Consider the following 27,278-nt stretch of genomic DNA (forward strand, 5'->3'; position numbering starts at 1 on the left):
TCGATAAAAAGAGAATAATTCAACGCATGTGGCGCGGTAGCCGCGCATCTAACCAATAGGAATGTTTCTAGTCGGGTATAATAGAGGTATTATGAATTAATAAAGTACTGAAACTCATTTCTAAGAAAGAAATAATAAACTAGATAAATAATGTTTCTAAAGATTGTGTTGTAAATAAAAATTAATAATTAAATTTGTAGTAAAAATTGAATCAATAAAAAATAAATTAGAATTGATAAGAAATTAATTAGAAGCTTATTCCAGTTGGGAACACTATATAATATGAGAAAATTTTGTTCTAGAATTCTACACTTGTTTATTAATTTTATTTCGTTCGCACAATTTAATAACTTAACACATACATGAATGCGATATAAAAAATACAATATTTAATTGAAATGAAAAAAAAAAATCAAACGAACAAAAATATAAGCATATTTCTGTTCGTTTTTATTATTGTTTTGATTAACATTAAAGTTGTTTTATTGTTATTGAAATATTACCATATCTTGTTATATAAAATATGGCATTTTTTATTTTATATTAAAAAAATGATTCTAACAGAATTTCGGCAACGGTCCTCATGCTCAATGGAGATTTTTTTTATTTTCTCGTTAGAAAAACCCATTTACGTGTTTTCCCACATGATCTGGGACTTAGCGTCGCCTAGAACTTCCAGTGTCCGGTGCACAATATCCACTAAACAACCATCGGTACGGTGAAGGCACCGTCTCTTCGAGGGGCGTCATGGGATCGCTTGCGCAAACTACCTCGACGTCCCGACGGTTGGCCCGCCTACGTGGGTCTCCAATCCCAGTTGGTTTCCCGGGGTACAAAGAACACAACTAGCCCCAGCGGTGCTTACGGCGCGGGGGTGGAAGGTACGCAAAACACCGACGCCCATACCCTTTTTCGGCGGATCGAATCAGCGGAGGCGCTCTCCTCACGTTGCCGCTACGAGGCCTCCTCCTGCGAGAGTGTTATGTCGCAGACCATCTCCATCCAGCACCTCCCGCTGCCAAGCATGGCGTTGATCACACTTGACTCTCGAGATCTCCGCTCCGTAGAGACTGTATAACTATTGGAATAGGTAGAAATGTAGGTAATACACTGAAAAGTGTGTTTGAAAACAAAGGTATGTTTTCTATTACCTCACAGTGATAGCGACAATTGAAAGATTCGTTGCAAGACGCACTTAACGTTCTTTTCAAGACACAAAAGTGTAAAACCACTAATTTACAAACTCCATACTGGTACTAAAGCCCAATATCGGCCTGAATCCTGACCTAATTTGAACACGAAGTATTACGATGCATCCGCAACTTTATAAGCCACGAGACGGACGAGAAAGTTGATGAATGGTTAAATAACGTAAACCATAATCCCTTTTCGTCTCTGTCCTATCTATAACGTCGACAGGATAGATTTTGATTCAGTTTTTAGGGCTCCGTATATCCAACAAAATTTACATTATTGGGTTTACTAAAAATTGAGTACTTTTTGTGTGCACATTGTTAATTCTTTTTTTTTATTATTAAATAACTATTCAAATCAAATATAAAAAATATGGTTGCGTGGAAATGATGATTTTAACATATTAGTTATCCCTTAGTACTATGATTTATTCTTTGTATATATTTTCAAGAAAAAAGATATATATATATCTCTTTCATCCTAAAAAATATCGAAAAGTACGAAGTTAGGATAACTCAAAGTTACATACTTTTTATATGATAAAAAATCTATTGAAACATTAAGCATCTGCAGTATTCTATTTTGGTAATGTATATATACATTATATATACAAGTAGTAGACATGCCAATCATTCCAGGCCACTTCATAAATATGTAACCCGTACCCCAACCGTCATATTGTAGAAATTGCATAAATATATTTATGTACATATTGGTGTTTTGTGTGTGTAAATAATATTTACTATGTACACATGGTGAATATTTGTATAAAAATAAACTAACCATGACGCTTAAACGCACTTAAATAAATAAGGTTTCATCCATTTTATAATCAGCATGTACTTACATATGTATCTTTAGCTTAGTGTAAGCCTCCCTATATGTTTTTTGTTTTTAGGTTATTCGACTAAAATAAATCGTCTTTACTCTACACTATATACACTTAATTAGAATGTACTATGATCATAAGTTTCGCGAAATAAGCTCTCTAAATTAAAGTGCGTTGTTCAGAAAAATTAAGGTGATAACAGACAGCAATTACAAATTGCTTTTTACTACTTTTTATTCCATAGGTCTATTAAATATATACTTTTAAGATTTTTCCATTGTCTTCTATTTTTTTTTTTAATTACCAGCTGGTATTATAATATATTTCGCTAGACTGTCTATGTATATAAGTTTGTTTCTTTCAGATTTTTTCGTACACGTGGTTCACCTTCGTCTATTTTTATTGGGCACACCTTTATCTTTGTCATCCAAGTTGACTATAGCTAAGGTAGGAACAAAATAACAATATATTTAATAATGAATGTCAAGACTTATGAGGTTTAATTAAAGATCCGCTAAATTAGATGATAAAAGGAGAAGGGTAAGGTAGGAATTGTTTACGACAACAATATTGTGCGGGTAGGATCAACAAAACAATGACAAAAGATATGAATTAATGTTCAAAATTATTGTATTTCTAAGAGAGAATATCTATACTAAGAATTTTTTTAATAATTAAGCTAAGGTAAAACACTCACACTATGAATGGTCGTTGTAGAATGTAACTAAAAATAAAAGAGACCTGGAATACGACAAACGAATAGAAAAATAGTAATTTTAATTTGTAGTTATTATTGTTACAAAAATACAATAAAAATTAAATAAAATTATTCTTAGTATATATAATAGTTAAGTAACTATACTATATTTGGACTTGGAAAACTTAGGTCCCATTAAACATACTTTCTTCTGGGGGAGTTATTTATTGTGTCAAAAAAGTCTTTATCTTTTCTTTATCTTTTAAAAACAAATGAGACTAAACTAGAGAGGCTTACTATTGAAGAGTGAACTACTACCACGTAATTAGTATCATGTCTGGGCTCATATTACATAAATACTTGTACAATTTTAAATTAGAACAAGTCTAAAGCTAGATTAGTTATTTAAAAGCAAAGTTAATTCAAACATGATAATAAGTAATAATTAATGTTTTAGTTATACAAGCGATTAATTTTAACTAACGATAATTAACATTTTTGATCCAATACGATACTCAAATGTTTTTGTACAATTTTTCATACAAATTTGGATACATAAAAGATGTCATAAAAAATTATATTCAGATTTCCATGCTTGAATGCGAAGGAAAACGGGAACATGTATGCTATGTTGGAAAATTTGCTACACGTACATGTGATAACGATAAATGAAAATTTAAAAAAATACCCTACGCAAATGGTGATTTCATTGCGTCACACGTCTATTGAGCGTACAGCTAGTTGTGATTGTACAATGATTGGCTATTCAATATTCCAACGGCAAACCCTCGTCAGTGTAGTAATTTGAAAATCGAGACATCAGAGTAGGCGTTGTTGCTAATTAATTGATGTACAGTTTATAGACATTTATTCCTTAAAAAAGACAATACAGTCACTTACATGAGAAATGATACAATTTAAAGAAAATATTATGTAGGTAGTTCGTCGTTCTTGTGATATCAATAATTTTGTGAGAGTAATACAATATTATGTATGTTATGTAATATTAATCAAATTATAAAAGCAAAAAAAATAAGTAGTATCGTTACGAGTATAAACAAAAGAAAATAGTAATTAAAGTGGTAAACAATACGTTGGTAGTAGGTGTGTACACAATTAAAAATTAAAAATAAGTCTTTATAACATGTTGTGATAATTTAGATTTAAACGTTTGCATTGACTTACAATTTTTAATTTTTTTTTTTTTTTTTTTTTTTCAGCCTTTTGCCGTCCACTGCTGGAGGAAAGCCTCCCCCATAGAACGCCAACCATCCCGATCTTGAGCAGTCCGCATCCATCCCGAACGGTGACGGTGCGATGGGGGGTGCTAAGAATTTTTAATTATTGGAGGTTATTTTTTTATAAATTTGCGCACCTTCGAAGGTAATCATTTTTTTACCGTAGTTTGTTCGAGTCTTCGGGAGTACCAACCAACTAGCTCGGCGACAACTTCGTTTTGTTACTTCGTGTTTAAATGTGAATGATAAGTCAGTATGGAGAGAATTTTTTAGTAGTTTGTGTATTAATATGCAAATATTGTAAATGTATAATTGTTTAATATTCATAATTTTAGTGTCTGTATAAATTTTTGTAGTAGATATGGGTATCGAAAAATAAGTTTGATAATTTTGTTTTGAATAATTTGAAGCTCTGCTAAATGAGTTTTAGCGGCAGTACCCCACACCACAATCATGTATAAAAGATGTGGTTTAACTAGGGAGTTATAGATGTTATAGCGCAGTGGTCGTGGAATACAACGAACAACATTACGAATGGGACCAATGCATGAAGAAAGTTTTGCATTGATTTGTTCTATGTGAGTTTTCCACGACAAATTGCTATCCAGTCTCAATCCCAGATATCTTTCATTAGCTTTTTCTTGTAGTGTAACGCCATTAATTGTTAACTACATGTATGGTTTTTTTTTTATTTGTTTTTAGCCTTAAAAATAACATAACAAGTTTTTGAGATGTTTACTGTCAAAAGATAGGTGAAGCCAGGAAAAAAGTGTGTCTAGGTCAGATTGTGCTTGTGGTAGAATATCTTGTAATGTGTTTCCGAAATAGAATAAGCAAGTATCGTCGGCGTATTGTGTTATATGACCATGCAATCCTATGTCATTTAAATTATTGATATAAATAAAAAAAAGTAAGGGCCCCAATATGGATCCCTGGGGGACGCCGCATTTTATGTCTTCAGGTGAACTTTGGACATTCTTGATTTTGACTACTTTTTTAAAAACCACGGCTTTAATTATACATGTTGCTTAACGGCTATATGGTTAAACACGTTTTTCTCTCTCTGTCATTATTGTTTTGACATTCCAAAGAAGAAGACACAGTATTGTTTACCTAATCACTCATTAAGCTAAGTTTATATCAGACCGTAATATTATATTTCCTTTTTAGTTCCAGTAATAGGTACTATTTCTTATATTCTATCATATAAATAATAAAGTCATTTTAGATTTATAATTATGATTATATAAGCGCGTCCTACAGAGTGTGACTTAATGTTCTCATTACGTGTTTTTGTTTTTTTATCTTGTTTAGGTAGGATGGTAATAAAAGTCAAATACGCAGCCAATTTGGCGTTACACCATTTATTTCTTTGTTTGCACAATATTGAATGTATAACTACTACATACATTATACAATATTATAATATATTATGATATAATATTACATTTAATTATAGAATATTTAATATATTTAAAATGTAAGTAAATATTTAGAATGATTGGTGTTTTATCACAATATCCTAGATAAATAAATAAATAAATAATGATTATATTATGTTACGAGTATGTTATGCTCAAAACAGATAAAATAGATAATATTGAATTTAGAAAAAAACGCCATCTCTGATAGGAACAATCTAGTTACTTTAAAGTAATTCAAATTAATAGCATTTAACCTATTTATTATAACAACATATTATCGAGACGTAAATAAAGACATATAATATAGTGTCCTAAAATTTTAATTCAGAATAACGGGAGCAAAACAAGTCGTAAATTGACACGAAAGTTTGTGAAGATGAAATTAATAATAATAATATTAATGAAAAATAATATATAAAATTATTTATTTCAATGTGTTAAATAAAGTAAATAATATAACTTAATAAAGACAGAAAGAGTTAAATAAAACGGTTTTATAAAATAAAAATGCAAGGCTAGCTAGGAACTATGAAAGCATATCTCTCCTGATCGGCGCTTTTTTTATTCTTTTTCCATTTGACAGATTCCAATTAATGTTTGCCATCAATTTCATAAATGTAGTTTTATAAAAAAACGGCGATACTTTAAAAACGGACACGTCATAATGAAATATAATGATGATTTTCTAAGCAAAGAGTATTTTATATTATAATATTGATAACCTCCTTTGATACATGTATATATTAATATTTACTTCTGTATTATTTTATTTGCTATATATGTTCTAAGAAGATATGATAAAAATGTGATTAATAGGATATATTTGTACCTATATAATGGTATAATTTGAGTTTAATAACATAAATAATAATTATTTAAAATTAGATGCACGAAAAAGTCATCTTGTCCTTAAGCAGCGATATTTTCGAGAAATGTATTAATAAATAAATACTTATACGTCTATTATATTTTAGTATATGATAATCGGATATTGTAATATTATTAATGATAAAATATAATCAACTACGTCGAACAGCTATTAGTTTCATTTAAAATTTATTAACACTTTAATTAAATGATAACAATATGATAATTGTGAGTTTATATTTATGATGTAATTAGTTTGATCATTAATTGAAATTAATTATAAAGTTACGTGGTTTCGAGCTCTTTAAATATGTGCTGGAAACTATAACAAGGTTTTGTTTCCTTTATTTTAATATTAAATATATTGAAAGTTGAAATAAACCTACGTTGAATTCGTATTAAAGGTTATCGGATCAGATAATTGCAGACTAACACGATGTCTCATTCACCCACAATTCGCACACTCATCTCGTATGCTGTATGCAGTCAAGAAGAAAGATCAATTTTTTGCTTGGACGATTTCTCATCCGTATCTGTTCTACTGGATCTGATAGTCAGCAAAACTCAGACGGAAATTCCCACCTTAACGTATATCAATAATATTTATAACGCACTAAGCATTCAAGTAATTTATTGGGGTTAGTATTTAATAAGGTTGAATATTAACATTATTATACAGATATTTCTAGTATTACAGATACACAAACAATAAGTGGTAAATAATGTGTTAAATTGATTAAAATTATCTAAAATAAAAATAAGTGATTAAAAAAATAATAACTAAATAAATATCAGTTAAATTTTGTATAGATCGACAAAAATGTGAGTATAAATTTATTTCAGATTTAAAAATACATGTGTTGACTTATAGTATGGCATACTAATGCTAATATAATGATTATTATATTACCTAACCAATTATTACAAAATGCATGAATTGCGTTGGCACAAATTGCACTCCGAGACGTGCCCTGAAGTGAAATCGGCCTGGCAATTAGGAAGTCGTAGCTGTTCGTGACGTAGTCGACTAGAAAATTGAACCACACGTAGACACCCTGACATTTATCCTTGACATTTATGCCAAAAGATAGCTAACGATCATGAAACGGGTTTCAGATTTTTGACACTATTTCATTTGATAAACATTTAATGAAATCTTTAGTATTTAAATAACAATTATATATTGTTGTGAATTAAATTGTCATTAATTTAAATCATTTAAAAATATAGAAGCTCTTGATTATCTATTTGTATCGTACAAATACATATATGTTTCATAATAATCAGCGATTGATATCACCAGAATTCCAATATTTTTTCTTTTTATTACGTAATAATTACAACTGAAAGAAATATTTGTCAGGCAAAGGTAATTAATTTGTAAGTTGGTAAAATTTGATGTTATTTCGAAATTTCCGAACTTACAATTTCATTCAACGTAAACACGGCATCTACGTGAGATCAGGTATTTATAACTTACGTCTAAAAGATCGGTTGTCATTGGGCATGATTGTTGTCTAGTTTGTGAGAGGATGCCATTGCTTGACTTGTTCCATTGGACTTGATATTGCTGAATTCCAGTGCTGTAATGCGCGCCCTCTTGCGAACATATACGAGCCCAGGACGAACTTTCCTAAAAGACGATCTGTAAAAGATAAACCTTTTTAAATACACTAAAAATAAATGGCTTCATTGTATTTTTAAATTCAACTGTAATGTTAAACAATTGGAGCACCTTACAAACGCAGCCTTTCAGAAAATAATATAACTAATTTAATAATTTTGCTTTTGATGAAAAAAAAGCAAGCAAGCAAGTTGAGACGCACTTAAGTAAGTACATCATCAACATCGTGAGGAAACCTGCATGTGTCTAATTTCACTGAAATTCTGCCAAATGTGTATTCCACCAACCCGCATTGGAGCAGCGTGGTGGAATAAGCACCAAAACCTTCTCCTCAAAATGAGGAGAGGAGGCCTTTAGCTCAGCAATGGGTCATTCACAGGCTGTTTCGGTAAGTAAGTATTTAAAACAATTTAATATTTAGCAATTGGAGTGACATATAAATTTAAATATATTTTATGTACTCGGCTGAAAATAAGAAAGAATGAACTTAAGTTATTATGTACGACAAGAAATATTAAATTCACATAAGCCGCATTCAACACCACCCACGCTAGCTTTACCGACATCGCATCGGTGATTGCCGAAATTATTATTTTTGTTACGCGAGAGTTTTTATTTTACGATATCTCGTAAGATATTCATTTAAATTATAGATTGTAAAGGGCAAATATGTTCTAGCTTAAGAAAATAAACATATTTATTTAAATATATATTATTTAGCTTTGTCACCGATAAAATATAATTTGATATTTAAATAAAAAAATGGATACTGATAGTTATTCTTAGCAGATAGATGTGCTATTTCGAATTTATTTAAATTTAGCATTTTCTAGTTTATTGTTTTAATGCATCTAGAAAGGCTTAGCCACCAGCGTTTGACATGTAAGCGTAGGCAAATAATTTTTAGGTAAAACAATAATCTGGGCAAAATAAAAAATTATTCAGCCATTTTGTACAAACTACTTAAAAATTATATATAAAACCAAATTATGTTTGATGTTCTTTCAAATTAATGAAAATATATCAAAATCCGTTGGGCAGTTTAGAAAAAGATAGCGGAGATACAGACAGAGGATTTCAGCGAGTTTGTTTTATACTGTTTGTAGTTTAAACAAATAGGAAGATTTATTAAAATAGCTTGTAAAATACAAATTTAATTTTAAAAGTAACTTTTCACACCTACTTATAACTTGTTAGTACAGCTTTGTACAACCCGCGAAGGGAACACCTAGTAATTAATTATTCTGTAGCCAATTAGTCATAATTTGTATTTCTCCAATTGAGAATAATTGCAGGCACCATAACATCTTACTTTACATACATAACATCTTAACATCTTACTTCTTAAGTTGTTGGCGCATTTATTGTAAATAGAGTTATTATTTTTTCTTAAATTACCGATGTCCATATAAGATATTCCCCAGGGTATGATTCATTTGACGCCAATTTCAATTAAAACTTTTAATCTATCTTAATGTGCTGATAGAAATTGCATTTGCCTAAGTAATGAATTATTTTAAATGTAAAATATATAATTATTGTATTAGAAATGTAAGTATATATGCTACAGCATCCTCTAATGATGTTATTGTAAATTATTTCTTATGGTCAAATTTATCGACACACATAATTTAACCTGCATTAATCCACGTTATGTTACTCCTATGAATTTTCATAGTTAAAAACTCGGAGTTACACCACCGTTTATATAATGTTGTAGTTAATTATGATCATAATATTGTATCATTAGTTTATTTTTTGTACTTAGCGAATGTATATTTATAACATGTCTAGGGCTGTTAAATAGATTGAGAAGGTTAGTTGCCATAAAAGGATCCTATCCACATGGGACAAAGTTAAAATAGAGGTACTGAGTGAGTTATTTACGTCCCACGTGACGTGCATACATCAGGTTTTTCCGTAAGGCTTTTTTTACGAGATCATCTATGATAATATTTAAGTACATTTTATATATGAAACACGATGGATAGACTCGATGGCTGACAAAAGGTTAAATAAAATTATTGTTTTCATACTCGATGTTGAAGGAAAATATTTTAAAATACGAAATTTATATAATTAAGATAAATTGCTTTACTATATATATCCGTTAATCCAGTAGGTGGAGTGCTATAGTACGCTGAAACCCTTTTCTTTAAAGTAAGCTTTTGCTAAACATGTCAATGTTCTACATGTAAAGCTTGCTTTGTTCTTAGTTTTCTATGCTACGTAAAGTTTTTATGTTTTCATAATTTTGGTCGGTTTCGAATCCTCAGTCCCAATCTCCGAGATAAAACTATTTACTTTACCATATACCTGATAATATATATTTTTGTTATATTTATTTTCTTTTGTTCTCTTTATTACAGTTCTTATCTAAAATAGATGGAGGTTACTAGATTACGAATTTTAGAATTTACGAAAGATTTAGAAATAATTCCATGAGCACATCAGGAACGTTAAAACAGAAGCCATTTGCAGTATCTAAAGTGTGAAATAGATCGCAAACACAGATGACGTATTGTCCTAGCTCGCTTCCTTTCAGAAGATAATCTTCTGTCGAGGAAGTATATGATGTATAATAATTGAACTAACATTTTAATGAGTTCATAAAGCGTAAGCTTAATAAATATACTGACGATGAAATAAATGTTAATATCATGGAAATATTATTAAGTAAGTACGCAATTTATGAAATAATATGACGGAAAGTCCTTTTAATTAACTCGAAACTGGAACTCATTGAAGAAATCGGTCATGAAATGTCAGAATGTGATATGCGACATTGACCATAATAATTATAACATTACGCATTAAAATAATATATCACCATAAGTCAGTGTCAACATTTTACTAGTGAGTAATGAAGTTCTTACAGAATAGCACTGTATGTTTTTTTGTATATATATATTTATTTGTTAAATAATATTTTTTTGAAAGTGTAACTAGAATATAGTATAATCAATAATCTAATATAATAAACAAAAATGTATAATTACTTTCTTGATTTCAAATCGAAAAGTTATTCTTCCAAATATTTTGAGAAAATTGAAGTGCTTTTGATGCTTAAACCGAGTTCATCGAGAGATCGAAATTCTCTTCAAATTTAGGATATTCAAATCTAGAGAGGAAGGATTATAGCAGAGACGGGAGAAATTCTATTTAGTTACTTTTATTACTAACTAGGATCAATGTGTTTTATATAAACTTATAGATTAGGATGAAACTAAGTCGTATTCGGTTAAAATCTGTGATTATTATGGGACGATTTTCCTTCTTGAATCATTTTATGTAGTCATTTGCTCAAAATATACAAGGTTAGAATAGAAAACCTTTACTTCAATTAACACTAAGTTAATCATATAACAAGAATTCATTAAATGAAGAAGATAATATATTTGATAAATAAGCAATCATCAAAATCGGTTCACTATTGTCAAAGATGTCGACAGACGTTAGAACTACACACAAAAAACACCGAATTAAAAACCTTCGTTTTTTTTAATTGTTTAAATGGGACTTATATATACACTCGGTATATATAAACAAATAAAAAAACATTCATTGATGGACACTTACTAAATAATAAGTAAAAATAACTGTTTAATTTACACAAAAATGTTTAGAAAATATTACTTTTGGAGGCATTATAGATAAATTGGAGGAGGTAGAGAGCGGTGTTATGAGTAGCAACCAACGATACAAAAGTGGGCAATTAGAGCTGAGGGTATTCTCAGTATTCGACCAGCCATCGGGCCATCAAGTGACTCCTGCAATGATTATCGGCCCAGAAGTCCTATATTGCTGACATTTGTATAAATATCAGCATTTAATAAAAAAAAAATCTAACATATTTAAGATATTTTATGGTATTGTAATAAAATGGTTGAAAATCACCCTACAACCTAAACGAAAATATTATGTGATACTTTATTTTAACAATTTACTAAAATGAAATCACGTTAATAGTGACTTGTATTTAATAAAATAGAATTTAGCAGTAGCAATTAGTATTCCATTAACAATACAATTGTGGCTGAAACTTCCATTCGATTTGATGATCTACATGTCACGTTTAATTCATTTATCAATTGTACTGACATTTATATCCGAATGCGTAAAACCACATTTGCATCACATTTATAAATTTGTATACGTGTATGTATGTATGTATTAAACAAAAAAAATTGAATTAGAAACTAGCTTAAAATATAACATAAGCATATGCAGTATATTATATTTTTCTACAACAATAACATAACGAGTGAAAAATAACAAGGATTTGTACTAAACCTGTATTTAGAAGATTTTTATTTTTAGAAAAAAACAACAAAATCTAAATAGTTCTTTGTATCAAAAGTTATTTTTTCAAATTTGCAAAAGTAATAAAAATATTGTTTTGCCTTTTATCAACATTATTGTTGAGGTTGTTTGTTATATAGTTATGTTTTTAAATAATAAAATGAAAGCTTTACGTCTGATGTAGCACAAGTTGTGTGAGATTCCGTAGAACTGCTACAGAAGCGTAGCCTTATGTTAGTCGATTTTAACCGAAACTTTATTTTATTATTATTTTTTCTCGGCTACTGATAGTCTACATTTATGAAATTTAAAGGTTAAATAAAAGTTTAAAGTTTAGCCCCAAAGGTTAAGTCATAAAATCTCTAAAATTAAGTTTTGTACCGTACAGCTTAGACGGATTGAATTACTGCTGTTATCCTAAAAATGAGACGTGAAAGTGAATTATCATGTTATTCGCACAAAACTTGTCAGTTCCTAAACTATATTTTAGGGTGGAAAGTCATTTTCATAACTTAGGCAAATTCGCAATGGCCGTTATCTCGCCACGGTTTCTCTTGCAGGCAGATAATGTAAATTTGTTTTATTAATACTTCACACCTTTAGAAATAATAAAATATATCACAAGTAATTATTTACCGAATGTAAGGAATGATAAACAAATGAGTCACTTACTTGTATATGTTTTGAGTTTCATTACGTAATTGCTAGCATAAATATATGTAACTCCTTCTCCTCTAAGGAAAGGAGGCCTTGGCCCAGCAGTGGGACATTCTCAGGCTGTTACTTTACTTTACTTGCCCAAGAGCTAATAATATCAATGTTTCAATGATTATTTTCAAATTCTGACAGAATTATAAAATTATTAAAACAAAAACCTTTTAATTTTTTAAATATGCCGCTAACATTCGCATAGACATATAATAGTGTTTTACGTGTTTTATTAAATATTTTTGATTTATTTTTAATAAAATATATTTATATTTTTTATATATTTTACTTTAAAGACCATTGATCACTGTTCATCATTGAACATCATATTTTATCAGGTGGTATTTAATTTTTATTGTAGTAAAGCCAGTTGCCAAGTGGGCCTAATGGTAATTAATCACCATTGGGATTGTAAGAAATATAAATCATTCCATCGCAATGTGCCACCAACCTTGGGAACTAAGATGTTATGTCCCTTGTATTACTTATTTGTATTTTAACTGGGCATTCACCCTTCAAACTTATGTTCGATCAATAATTATAAGATAGTAAATGTGCCACTGCTAGGCCAATATACAAGGACAAGGTCCATACACATGATAAAATTTCATCCGATACTTGTAAATTCCATGTGATAAATTAAATAAAATAAAAAAATAAAAATAAAGCACGTTCAAAAATAATCGTACTTGTTCGGATTTAAATCTGCGTCATCCTTAGATAAGATCTTAATGTCCTATAAATTGGATCAAGTCGACCCTTAAATATATGTACGTAGAGAATATCACTTTAATCATTTCCCGGTAAATTAATTATTCCCCAAAGCATAAAAAAGAAACGATGCGAATTTCAGTGTCAATTGCTTTATTATCTACAATAAACTGCTTCTGTAAAAGTTAGTTGTCCTCTAACTAGTTCTATTACTCCAAAATGACAAATCTCTCTGAGAAATTTATAATTTGTTTAGATTACTTTTCATCCAAAATAGCTCAAGTAGTTTAGTTCCACGAATAACCTCGCCTCGTTGGTTACAATATTAATTAATTTTGCTTTGCGCTTACACCCGAATATCTCTGTTTCTTAAATGCAATGATAAGACGAAATTACCTTTGGCATAAACGGAGTGTGGTTGCAGAGCCTGCACGGTGACGCTGGTGGTGTGTAGTTCGTCCGCCCGCAGTCTGAAGTGAAAGCACTCGGAAATGGGGGCTGTGCCTTCCTCGGAAACTTCTACAGCAGCGGTGCGACGTGCTCTTACACCACGGCACGCTCGCTCTTGTGTGACACGAGCGACAACTTCGCGCTTGCTTGATGATGGGTCCAGCTAATATTTACATCGTTAATTTAAAATTTAAACTGTAAAAATGTTATACTATACTATACACTTTTATTAAGGCAAACATAAATTGTTACATACGTTAAATTACGTGTAATATATATATATAGTATACCACATATAGTATATTACGTAATATGTGGGACATAATATTGTAATAGCGTTGGAAAATAAACAAGACAGATGTGGAGAGATGGTCTGGCGAGAAATTACTATAATGAATTGAATTGAAACGTTCTATTCTTATTATTCAAAATATTAGGTCGTTACATATGAAATTACGTTTTGTACGGGAGGAATATAGTCAATTTTTTTTGTAAAATATATTTAATTAATTAAAGTATGCAACGTTGTTATCTATGTTTTTTTGCCATCTCATAGGTAGTTCATTGAATTCTTTACTAATAAAACAATGGGGGCGAGAACTATAAACTCTTTGAAGGCGGTTTGGACTGCCACATCGGAGTTGAATTTTTTTCCTTGTAAGAAGTTGTCCAAATTCAATAGTAATCTATTGGAGCAAGGTCCGGGGGTACGGTGGATGTCGCAGACATTCCAATTGTAGCTCATCTAACATAGTGGTCGTTTGTTGTGCAGTGTGTGGTCTTGCGTTGTTGTGAAGCAGCAGTGGCCTAGAGCGATTGGCCAATCTCAGTTGTTTAGCAGCTAGTCCTTCCTTCATGTTTTGCAGTTGCTGACAAAAGATAGCTGCCGTAATCGTTTGACCAGATTTTAGAAAGCTGTAGTGAACGACACCGGCGTTAGTCCATCAAACACTCACAAGTAACTTTTTCTGAGTCAATTTTGGTTTAGGCTAGGATTTGGCTGGGTCTCCAGGGTTCAGCCATTGCGACGAGCGCTTCGGTTATCGTACAGTATCCACTTTTTATCACAAGTAATGATTCGATTTAAAATCCCTTCATTATAGTGTCGGTTGAGCAAAGTAACACAGCAGTAGACGCGTGTTTGCAAGTTCGATTCACTCAATTCATGAGGTACCCATCGTTCAAGTTTTTTTTACTTTCCCGATTTGCTTCAAGTGCATTAATACAGTTTTATCACTTACCCCGAAGCCTGCAGCTATCTCTGAAGTGCTTTGTGATGGATCCTCTTATACAATAGCCTTTAATTCTTCATTTTCTACTTTGGTCTCCGGCCGTCCACGGGGTTGGTTCTTAAGGTTGAAATTTCCAGACCGAAAACGTTGAAACCAAAAACGTACCGTGCTTTCTTTTGCGACACCAGTACCGTAGTTATTACCGTAGATACAGTAGTTTGCCGTACACATCATTAATCCTTCGAGCTGTTTCTGCAGCACTGGTGCCTGCAGTACTAGAATTCTTAACCAAAGAGGAGATATTTCAAATCAAAGTGATTAGTACGACAAAACGCTAATTTCGTATGTAAGGACCTAATATTTCGGTGATAAACAGCAGAGGAAAGAAACAAGTTTCTGGAAGTAAATGTAGTTTATTATTGAAAAAAATTGGGTGAATTAATCGATGATCGTGGGTTCAAACCCGGACAAGCACCACTGAATTTTCATGTGCTTAATTTGTGTTTATAATTCATCTCGTGCTTGACGGTGAAGGAAAACATCGTGAGGAAACCTGCATGTGCCTAATTTCATCGAAATTCTGCCACATGTGTATTCCACCAACCCGCATTAGAGCAGCGTGGTGGAATAAGCTTCAAACCTTCTCCCCAAAAAGGGAGAGGAGGCCTTAGCCCAGCAGTGGGACATTAACAGGCTGTTACTGTACTTTACTGTATTGAAAAAAAAGAAAAAGCTTATTTAAGTTGTCGTTTACAAATTATTCATAAACAAAACATATATTAATTACGTACGATTAAATGAAAGATCGAACAAATACTAGTTTCATGTTTATTTGATCATTAATATTATAGGACTATGAATATTATAAATTTGAAAGTAACTGCCTGCCCTTTTGTTACCTGATCAAGACATATGGATATATGATTGTACATCCTTGAGCCGATTTCAATGAAATTTATTATGAGCTAGCTTAGGTAGATTTTGATTTGTATACAAACAAAGGCTATATAAATAGAAGCTGATCGAGGATGCAGCTACTAATATACTATCTGTAAATAGTAAGTTTTTAATGATATTTATAAATAGAGTAAAACATTCGTTAATATCATATAACTTGCCTTTAGGTTCCGCGCTTCGATTACTGTAACAGTGAGGCGATGCAGATTTTCATTATACAGCAATGACACTTGTACTTCTCCCAAATCTGACGTCGGATCCTGTATGTCCTGTTAACAAAATGTAAATATAAAATTATAAGCCCAATACCTAAAGAGAACAACAAAATAGTAAATTTGTTTATTCTAAAACTAAAAAAAGTCATTCGACATATTTGCGAACATTCCCTTGTGTGTATAGGGTCAGCGAGCGAAAACAAAAGCCGAGTCAATTTAAATATTTATTTTACGCATCAAACGATTTCTATCTCAACGGTGTTCTTGATTGCGTCGAAAATTTATGAGCAACATTTATTTGGAGTGTATCTGTGTGTTTTGATTTATATGATTAAAACTAAAGTTTTTACTTATTAAATTTGCTAAAAGCACACATAAAAATATTGTCAGAAATTTAATTTTTCTGAATAAATTTTATTTCTTTGGCACTTTCGAAGTGTTATACTACAAAATTAATTACCTGTAAAACGACTACAGCCTTAGAATAGGACCCAACGAGAAATAGTAGGATACTCAATTGTTTAAAATCATATAGGAATTGTATATAGATTGATTTGACAGGAATAAAGCTACAGCCAATGGATTTATGTCAAGTTAGTTATAGAGAATCAATATGGTTCTTCGCCTAAGCTATAAATTTAAAGACATACCTTTTCAATATCCAACTTGTAAAGTTGGGGTTCTTCATCAGGAGCTACTCCTTCCAGTTCGCTGAGTGGTAGGACAATATGTCCTATTAGCTGCTTATTTCGACCAACTCTTCCGGTATCCAGGACCGACAGCTTCAAGGTCAGACTTTCCAATTTACCCGGTGGGATCTGTTCATACATTTAACTTTTAGTACATAATAAGATTGCAGTAAGCAAGTGTCAGAAAAGAAAATGATTATCTTTTTTAATGAATGCCAGAAAGATGGTCTTGGTAGCATCTTTCAAAGAGTGAGTCAGTTTTATAACAATAGTCCTAAGGCTCAGAATCGAACTGCTACTTTAATATTAATTAATTATGTGCACCACTGACTTTTAAATTCCATGTCAAAGTCAATAATAGCGACTTTTACCAAAGTCAAATAAAAGTCATATATTTTTTTTTACGTAAGATTATTATTTATAAGGGAAATTCGATCGATTGAAATAAGACACTCTTATAATATCAATTACTTAAATAATTAACGTGTTTTGTTTATTTAGGTAAACCTAATCGATAAAAATTTAGGTATCTAGTTTCAAAAATTTCAATTTCAATTTCATAAATTTCAACATAAAAGTTAGTTATAGTTAGTACTTAATTGGAGTAATTTAAGAAAATAATACAACACACAGTTATATTTAACAGTACAAAGGTTTTATATTTTTGATTCACAATGTCTATTCATCCTTTATTCATCTATGTTTTTTGTTTACTGTTATTTTAGTAATAAATCGGCCTTACGAACGTAGTTCAGTGAGTGTTTATTTAAACACTGAATTGACTCTTTCTGTAATTATTGACTTGACAAAGAAAAAGAAATGAAAAATACATAGCGCTGCTTAAAATAAAAGTATAATTTATAGATAGTCTCTGTTGTACAATATTATAGTGAATGCCTTTTAATAAGCAGAATTTGTGAATTCCATTTAATCGATGCTCAAAATTAAGCTGTATTCAACTGATTGGTTTGAGTGACGTTTCTATTTGCAGGCGTAAGTGTTATATACTCAAGTAGATATACGAAATCATATACATCAATTTTAATTAAAACACGACGTCGCCGTGACAACAATAGTTCCGAAATCGATGATGAGTGTTGTTAGTGTCAATCATAAATACACCATCAGTTAAAATGTTTAAATTTTATTCCAATTTAATAAAATATACAATACACCAATTCTAAATTCCACCAACCCGCATTGGAGCAGCGTGGTGGAATAAGCTCCAAATCTTCTTCTCAAAAAGGGAGAGGAGGCCTTAGCCCAGCAGTGGGACATTTACAGGCTGTTACTTTATAAAATACATACAAATACAATCAATATAAATAATCAAATTGTGTTTTTATCAATATATAGATTTTAATTAATATTTTAATCTTAAGAAAATTATTGTCAAATTAAAATATCGTACATTTACAGGTAAAAACTTTCAACGTTCAATTTATATTAAGTTTTTTTTTTTTTTTTTTTTATAGAATAGGAAGGCGGACGAGCATATGGGCCACCTGATGGTAAGTGGTCACCAACGCTCTTAGACATTGGCATTGTAAGAAATGTCAACCATCGCTCACATATCCAATGCGCCACCAACCTTGGGAACCAAGATTTTATGTCCCTTGTGCCTGTAATTACACTGGCTCACTCACCCTTCAAACCGGAACACAACAATATCAAGTATTGCTGTTTTGCGGTAGAATATCTGATGAGTGGGTGGTACCTACCCAGACGAGCTTGCACAAAGCCCTACCACCAGTAAATAACAATTAATACTTTGCATGATATTAAAATCTGTATCAATAATATGATGCGACCGCAAAAAATTAAAAATCATTAACTATGATTTAATAAACCATATTAATATTACGCGCTATTAAATTGAAAAAATATGGCTATTATATATAATGTTGTATAAACACACACATATATTTTAAAATTATTTTAAGAGGAAGATTGTGAACTTATATTACACGTTTTATAAATAGTTGTGCTTAAAATTCATATCATACATTACAAATTTATGTAATCTTATGTAAATTTGACCATATTTACATCAACATAATTGCTAAGATAACAGATTATTATCTCTCTCTCCCTAGGAAGAAAGCTCTGATAGCGATATTTCTAAGAAAATTATTGATACATCAGTAACAGCCTGTTAATGTCCCACTGCTGGACTAAGGCCTCCTCTCCCTTTTTGGGGAGAAGGTTTGGAGCTTATTCCACCACGCTGCTCTAATGCGGGTTGGTGGAATACACATGTGGCAGAATTTCGATAAAATTAGGCACACACGATGTTTTCCTTCACCGAAAAGCACGAGATGAATTATAAACAGAAATTAAGCACATGAGAATTCAGATGTGCTTGCCCGGGTTTGAACCCACGTTCATCGGTTGAGATTCACGCGTTCTTACCACTGGGCCATCTCGACTTTCAACTTTTGATACATACATAATTAAATAAATAAATAAATTGGTATAAATGTGAGTTCTAATGTTTTTTTTAATATCCTGGGACATTATTCACACACGGCCATCTGATACCAGATTAAGCAGAGCTTGTGCTATGGAAACCAGACAACTGATATACTACATATACTACTTTTCTTTTATCATTACATACTTATATAGATAATTACACCCAGACTCAGGATAAACAGACATGTTCATGCACACAACTGTCTGTCCTGGGTGGGAATCGAACCCACAACCTTCGGCGTGAAAGGCAAGTATCTACCGGCTCAACACACATATAACAGATTACACAGTAAACAGTAGGTTTTAATAATAATTAATTGGTATGGTAATATTGACTTTTTTATTTCTTACTTTTGATACATAGGTTTTTAAAAGTAAAACGTAGAATTGGTAAAAAAGCAAAGTTGGTGAATTATAAAATTTAAATACACATTTTAAAATTCACGTTTTTTTAAAACTTTTTTTCTTATTTAAACGGCCTTTTTGAACAAATGATATTATTAACAGTACAAAAATTAAAATCAATATTCAACGAGGCTTATACGACAAGATTTGATCTTTGATAAGATTTTATTAAATGCAAAGCTACCAGTTCAGATTGTAGATTAGTTTAGTTAGTTTTTCCACTAGGTATGTTAATAAAATACTTTTATTACTATTAATTAGATTGTTCTTGAACAACATTTCAATAAATCCGTTGATTGTAACTGGTTTTAAAATTGCAAGATTAAAACATAATAAAATAAAGAAATTAAGTTAAATAAAAGCGCGCATTATGAATTAAATAAGCTTCTCAAAGAAAGAAACAAAGATAATTTTATGTTAACATTAACTTACTTGGTAAACGAAAGTCTCATCGTAGAACGGATTGCAAGTTTTCTTCTTTTGTTTCGTTTGCAGCACTCGCCTTTCATCAGGCATAAGTTGAATCCTGTTAAGTTAAAAGTAACCCTTTAGAAATAGGTACAAAGTTGTATTGCAATAAAACGCCATACTGCTTTGTCTTAAGAGCACACTTTCGGGGTTTCCCACTCTTTATCAATGTAAATGAATTTTATTATTTCGGTTCCTTCGGTTTTTGTTCGTTTGTAATTTCTACTTGTTTTAAAGATATTTGAAATATTCGTTAGATATTTGAAATTTTGTTATTTGTTTAAGTATGTGGTTATATATTATAAGTATTTTCCCATTTCACTGCCTCTCCTGGTGATAGGAATTGCGATTTATAAGTATACTGCTAGCATTCGTCCATCATTCTACGCGGGCACGATTTGTATACTAACTATTTAATATATTAATTTTTCTTTGTATTTATTTTATGCTTTAATGTAAATAAATGTTGTATGTGAGTTTATTTGTATTATATCACACCTTGTTTCTATTGTATTATACAAATGAAAAATCAAGAGAGAGACCTATTTTGATCTAGCTGGATAAACGCATTTACGGGTCCCCATTTCCTGTGGGGGGAATGTGGGACTCACCGACGCCGAATGCGCCGGAATGCCTACTAAAAACTAGCGGTACTAACTCCGTCTCTTCGGCGGCGCCATAAGATCGCCTGCACATACCGTGATTAAGAACGTGACCTTAGCAACATATCACATCATTTTATTTAGATTATATTTATAGTTTACGCGATAATCTATAATGGTTTGTACATTTATAATTGACATTCATATCAGAAATTATTTGTATATGTATGTTGTGTGTTTTGTGTAATATGAATATTGTTGGTTTGCTTATTAAATAAATAATTAAACATATAAAATATTATTCTTTTGATATAAAATTCTCCTTTCTATAAAATTGTAACTCTTACGTATACGTCTTATAAAATGAAGCAGATTCAATAACCTTGGGTAGCCGGGATAAAGATTAAATTTTTAAAAGGAGGATTAATTTCTTTATAATATTATCGTTTGAAAAATTACGTAAGTAAGAAAAATGGACCTTTCTAATATAGATCGTTTCATTCGCATATCATTATTAGTTGTTTAAAGTTTAACAATGTAGTTATTTAACTTCTTTTCTAAATCCTTACAACAATGACATTCGTTTTTTTTTATAGAATAGGAAGGCGGACGAGCATATGGGCCGCCTGATGGTAAGTGGTCACTAACACCCATAGACATTGGCATTATAAGAAATGTTAACCATCGCTTACACCGCCAATGCGCCACCAACCTTGGGGACTAAGATGTTATGTCCATTGTGCCTGTAATTACACTGGCTCACTCACCCTTCAAACCGGAACACAACTATAACAAGTACTGCTGTTTTGCGGTAGAATAACTGATAAGTGGGTGGTACCTATCCAGACGGGCTTGCACAAAGCCCTACCACCAGTAAATTGTTAAGTGGTAGTAGAGTCCAAACGTGACGACGGCCAGTACAGTCGGGAAAAATATTGTGCACTAGCCGCCTCCGCCTTGCCGGCCCGCAAGATGCCTCTTCACGCCTCGTTTGAAGGACCCGGGTTGTTAGAGAAGTTGATAGAGTTGAAGTTGAAGTTGAGTTGGTAAAGAATTTCATTTTTCGGAAGTGCGATTAAAAAAAGGAGTTGCCAAATTTCTTTGTGCGCGAGGGAATTGATGTCACAGTTAGGCGGTGACATCGAGAGCCAGCACGCGTAGACTTATGAAGGAAGGGGGAAGCAGGAATTAGGGAGAATAATTCCTCAGACCACTCGCCGTGATACAGTCGATAGAAAGCTCTCAGCGCTGCTATCTCTCGACGCAATTGTAAAGGCTCGAGGGTGTTTGTGACCTTTACGTCACCAATAATGCGAGCCGCACCTCGCTGCAAGCTATCCAATGCCTCCAGTAGGTACTTAGCGGAGCCCTACTAAAGGTGTGAGCAATACTCAACGCAAGACCGTACCTATTTTTTGTACAACAGACACAGTTATTGTTGCGTGAAAAAAACGCCGTACCTTGTTCAGGACTCCGAATTTCCGCGAAGCTGTTTTTATAACAGCCTGGAAGTAATATTTTGGACTAAGGTCGCACCGAACGTCAATCCCCAGCATGGCGATTGCAGGGAAGAGGGGAAAATGGATAGGAAAAAGGATGAAATACATATTAAAACTTATTTATGAAATTTCATGACTTCAAAATTTTTAGTTTTAATAAAAACGACAACTTTGAAAATGACGGGTTTCCATATAACTGTTTATTCCTTATTTTAACCCTTTAGAGGTGTTATTTCCAGAAATCCTTTCTTAATGAGTGCTTACATTATAAATGCATCAAGTGCCAAAATTTCAAGTTTCTTAACCTATGGTTTAGGCTCAGCGTTGATAAATCAGTCAGGAAAAGTCATTATATGTGTAGAGACAGCAACAAAAATACGTATGTTTTTATAACTTTTGATAGACTCAACCGATTTTGATGAAATAAAAACTAAACGGAATTGTGAAATACTTCTTGTAATAATTCAGTCATTTCAATTTGTAATTTTACCCGTTTTAAAGATTAGCCCGGTCGAACAGACAGACAGACATACAAAAATAAAAAAAAAATGTTGTTTTGGTTTTGGTAAATTGCAAATAGCCATATTCACTTTAAAAGAGGCAGTTATTTTAAAATCACAGGCAGATATTTCAATTTTATTTAAATGTATAGATATCCAGGAATCGGGTTTTACAATGTTATCAAACGTTTCGTTTCGAAACGCTATATAAAGAATCCTTGCACTCAAATTCGATTGTAAAATTTTAATCAGGCGCGCACACAGAAGTTGTACTTAAAAAAACTAAAATCATATAATTTATATACCAATATTTTGTATAGATTTTTATGTATTTGTCATAAATCATAGGTATCAACACACACAATCACATATTCAATTAAATAACGCCTAACGCATAAACCTGCATATGGATATATGCAGGTTTATGAGTTACTCTATCGGAGATAATGGAACTCAAGCGCCAGACCACAACTAATAAATACCCTTTTCGTTATCTAAATACCAGTAGTGGGTTCAAGCCGCAACCACTTACACAGCAGCCGCTTAAGTACCTTTTAACTATATGCACAATAAAATACGTACATTATGTAATATTAGGTCCTTACATATGAAATTGGCATTTTATACGAGAGGAATATAAAGTCAATTTCCTTTTTGTAAAATATATTTAATTAACCAAAGTATGCCATCTCATAGGTAGTTCATTGATCCCTTTACTAAAAAAACCATGGGGGCGAGAATCAATAAACTCTTTGAAGGAGGATGGACTGCCGCATCGGAGTTGAATTTTTTTCCTTGTAAGAAGTTGTCCAAATTCCGGAAAAAATGGTTATCTGTTGGTATGCAAGGTCCGGGGAGTACGGTGGATGTCGCAGAAATTCCAATTGTAGCTCATCTAACTTATTGGTTGTTTGTTGTGCAGTGTGTGGTCTTGCGTTGTCGTGAAGCAGCCTAGAGCGATTGACCAATCTTGGTTGTTTAGCAGCTAGTTCTTCATTCATAGTTTGCAGTTGCTGACAATAGATATCTGCCGTAATCGTTTGGCCAGATTTTAGAAAGCTGTAAGAACGACATCGGTGTTAGTCCACCAAGCACTCACAAATAACTTTTTCTGAGTCCATTTTCGCTTAGGGCAGGATTTGGCTGGATCTCCCGGATTCAGCCATTGCAACGAGCACTTCCGATCATCGTACAGTATTTACTTTTTATCACAAGTAATAATTCGATTTAAAATCTCTTCATTATTGTGTCGGTTGAGCAAAGTAACTCAGCAGTCGACGCGTGTTTGCAAGTTTGATTCACTCAATTCATGAGGTACCCATCGTTCAAGTTTTTTTACTTTCCCGATTTGCTTCAAGTGGATTAATACAGTTTTATTACTTACGCCAAAGCCTGCAGCTATCTCTGAAGTGCTTTGTGATGGATCCGCTTCCACAATAGCCTTTAATTCTTCATTTTCCACTTTGGTCTCCGGTCGTCCACCGGGTTGTTTCTGAACGTCGAAAATTCCAAAACGAAAACGTTGAAACCAAAAACGTACCGCGCAGTCTTTTGCAAGAACAGCGCCGTACACATCATTAATCCTTCGATATGTTTCTGCAGCACTGGTACCACGGTAGAACTCTTACTCGTAAAGATACCGATATTTCACGTTTTCCATTGTGCAGTAATAAGCGACGCTAAAGAAAAGTAATGAGGAACGAAACAGATGAATGACTGTTTTCAAAACTCAAATGTACCAGCTAAATGAATTTATAAATTTGAATTTGGAATTCTTAACCAAAGAGGAGATATTTCAGATCAAAATGGCCACAACGCTACGACAGAATGCTAATTTCATATGTAAGGACCTAATAATATAAAACAATGTGCTATTTTTGTTAAACAATAATTAGTTTGAATTGTTCACCACCGAGCAAAAACACTAATTAAGCCCATGAAGAGACACGCAGTGAATTGATGTTCCAACCTGTTTTGAGGACTCAATCTTCAATTAAGCTTCACGTATTATAGCCACTGAGCCATTCAGAAGATATTTTGTGAGTGCGGTTATCATAAAATCGCGAAAAGTAGGATATTTTTTCTTCAAATCTTACGAAATGATAAAATACTAAATCTCTATATTGGAAATTACAATTCTATAAAGTCAAAGAATGTTTATTCGTTTTTTATTAATAAACTTATCAGTGAAATGATTCCATTAAGATTATAAAAACAAAAAAACACTACCTGAAAAATATTGTACGAACACATTTTATATAATAGATGTTCTGTCATTATGAACAGTGGATGTTTTTATTTATTGTACCGCCAAAAGTGTATGCCAACTACCCTTAAAGTGTGTGTGTGTTTGTGTTTGTACGTGTGTGCGAATTGTCATAAATGTTGACAAGACAAAGAGAAAGATTTATCTTCATACATTATTAACGAAAATAAATTAATAACATCTAGAAAATTAGGAATTAATTTAAAAAATAACTCTACAAACTTCATTTCTGAAATTTTAGAAGTACAAACTATAATCTATATTATATGAATTAACCAACTCCTAAGTATGTATTAATTTTATCGCAAAATAGCTGAATTTTCGAATAAGAATTTTTAACGTCTAACCTAAGAAAGAAATGTGGGATGTTGCACAATAGGTTAATGTGTAAGAAAAAAACGAATATATCTGTTCTTGAATGAAATACAATAGGTACGTAATATTTAAAATATTTTACATAATATAAAATAAGGTTTAATATAAATTTAGCAATAATAAAACTTAAAGCGAAAAATTTAGTTATCAAACGTTGTACCAAGAGAAAATATTATACAAATTATCAAAAAACTTTACAAAAACAAATCTTTCTTATAAGTTATAATTACTTTATAATAAAACTATGATTTAAACATTATAACTCGTATAGCCATGAGAAATATTTAGTTATGTATTTGAGTGAGTGAGAATGTATGCGAGTGATTCGGAAATGAGTAAAAGGAAGTAAAGTTCCAGTTTTCCATAAAACTCGTTTAATTTTTGTACACAGTGGAAATGAATTGTCAAATGAAATGCTTTGAAGTTTTAAAATCATTGAGAAATAAAGTAGCAGAACTTATTTTGTGCAAAAAAATAATCTGGTATTCCTAATGTTATACATAGATTAGAGTTACATCAATACTATTTTTTTTTTCTAGGCATATTTACGTACATATTTGTATATAGAAGTCATTCTCTTAAACAGTCAGAATTGACCTCAAAACAGAGATTCGTTAGAATGTTATCTTATAAAAATCGGAAGCTTAAAGAGCACAGCTGGTAAATCGTAGCGCAAAGTAATTTAAACTGATGAATAATTAAATATATGGTTGAACAACAATGGGAATAAAACCTAAAGAAGAGCCAGAATAATGCGCTGGGACCAGTCTGCGCGAGCTTACGTACTCCTTGGCAACTAAGTTATAAGTATTATAGATAATTGAATGTACAATAAAAATAAATGTTTGAAATATCTTTGAAATAAATGTTATCTCATTAATATTACATATGTGTCTATATTCGTATTTGTATATGTAGCCACTTAAATTGCGCAAGATACTCAAATCTTTTAAAGTTGTATCTTAAGGTGAAAATACAGAAAGATATATATTTAATTCAACTCACCGTATAAAAGGGTCGCAGGCAATTAGCAAGAGCGGGTTGTACGGGAAGGTAGATGCTTGGCCTTTATAATATGCACCTGTAGACGCTCGGTCCTGATTCATACTTCAACGTGAACCACACACGTCCCTAGGGAAATAAAAATGAGAGGTTATTCTCGGTTAAATACTTAAAATTATGGTCGCTATACCGTTCATATTTTAAGCTATGTTATATTTCAGTTTTGAAAATGTTTATTTTAAATTTTGTTAAATCTGCTGACTTTTACTTTGAAAAATTTAAATTAAGAATAATTATTAGTTTAAAAAAATATTGTAGTAGCTTAAATATTGCCATGATCATTATTAAAAATTTGATGTTTCAAATATTTCTATTCTATTCTTAAATTAACTTTTTTTATTTATTATGAACACCAAAACTCGGAAATTAATTATAGAACTCCTTTCTCATTAACCGGTATATTCCTTTTTTTTTTTTAAAAAAAAAACCTCCAAGTTGCGTTTATAAAGTACTAACATAAATATTCATTAAATCTTCTGTTTTTATTTA

At 31.5% G+C, this 27,278-nt stretch overlaps 1 protein-coding gene across 1 annotated transcript in view; it reads right to left on the minus strand.

The window, feature by feature from the left end:
- Window positions 1-6,251: 6,251 nt before the first annotated feature.
- LOC126771847 (synaptotagmin-15-like) overlaps window positions 6,252-27,278 on the minus strand; it is a 74,429-nt gene continuing 53,402 nt past the window's right edge. Inside the window, exons 8-12 of the mRNA XM_050491987.1 lie at window positions 20,450-20,543; window positions 17,099-17,266; window positions 16,395-16,502; window positions 13,991-14,207; window positions 6,252-7,894 (exon numbers count right to left, since the gene is read on the minus strand). Coding sequence (XP_050347944.1) covers window positions 7,767-7,894; window positions 13,991-14,207; window positions 16,395-16,502; window positions 17,099-17,266; window positions 20,450-20,543 — 715 coding nt within the window. The 3' untranslated portion in view covers window positions 6,252-7,766. The remainder of the gene's footprint in view (window positions 7,895-13,990; window positions 14,208-16,394; window positions 16,503-17,098; window positions 17,267-20,449; window positions 20,544-27,278) is intronic.

Source organism: Nymphalis io, chromosome 11, assembly GCF_905147045.1.
Source record: "Nymphalis io chromosome 11, ilAglIoxx1.1, whole genome shotgun sequence".
NCBI lineage: Eukaryota > Metazoa > Arthropoda > Insecta > Lepidoptera > Nymphalidae > Nymphalis > Nymphalis io.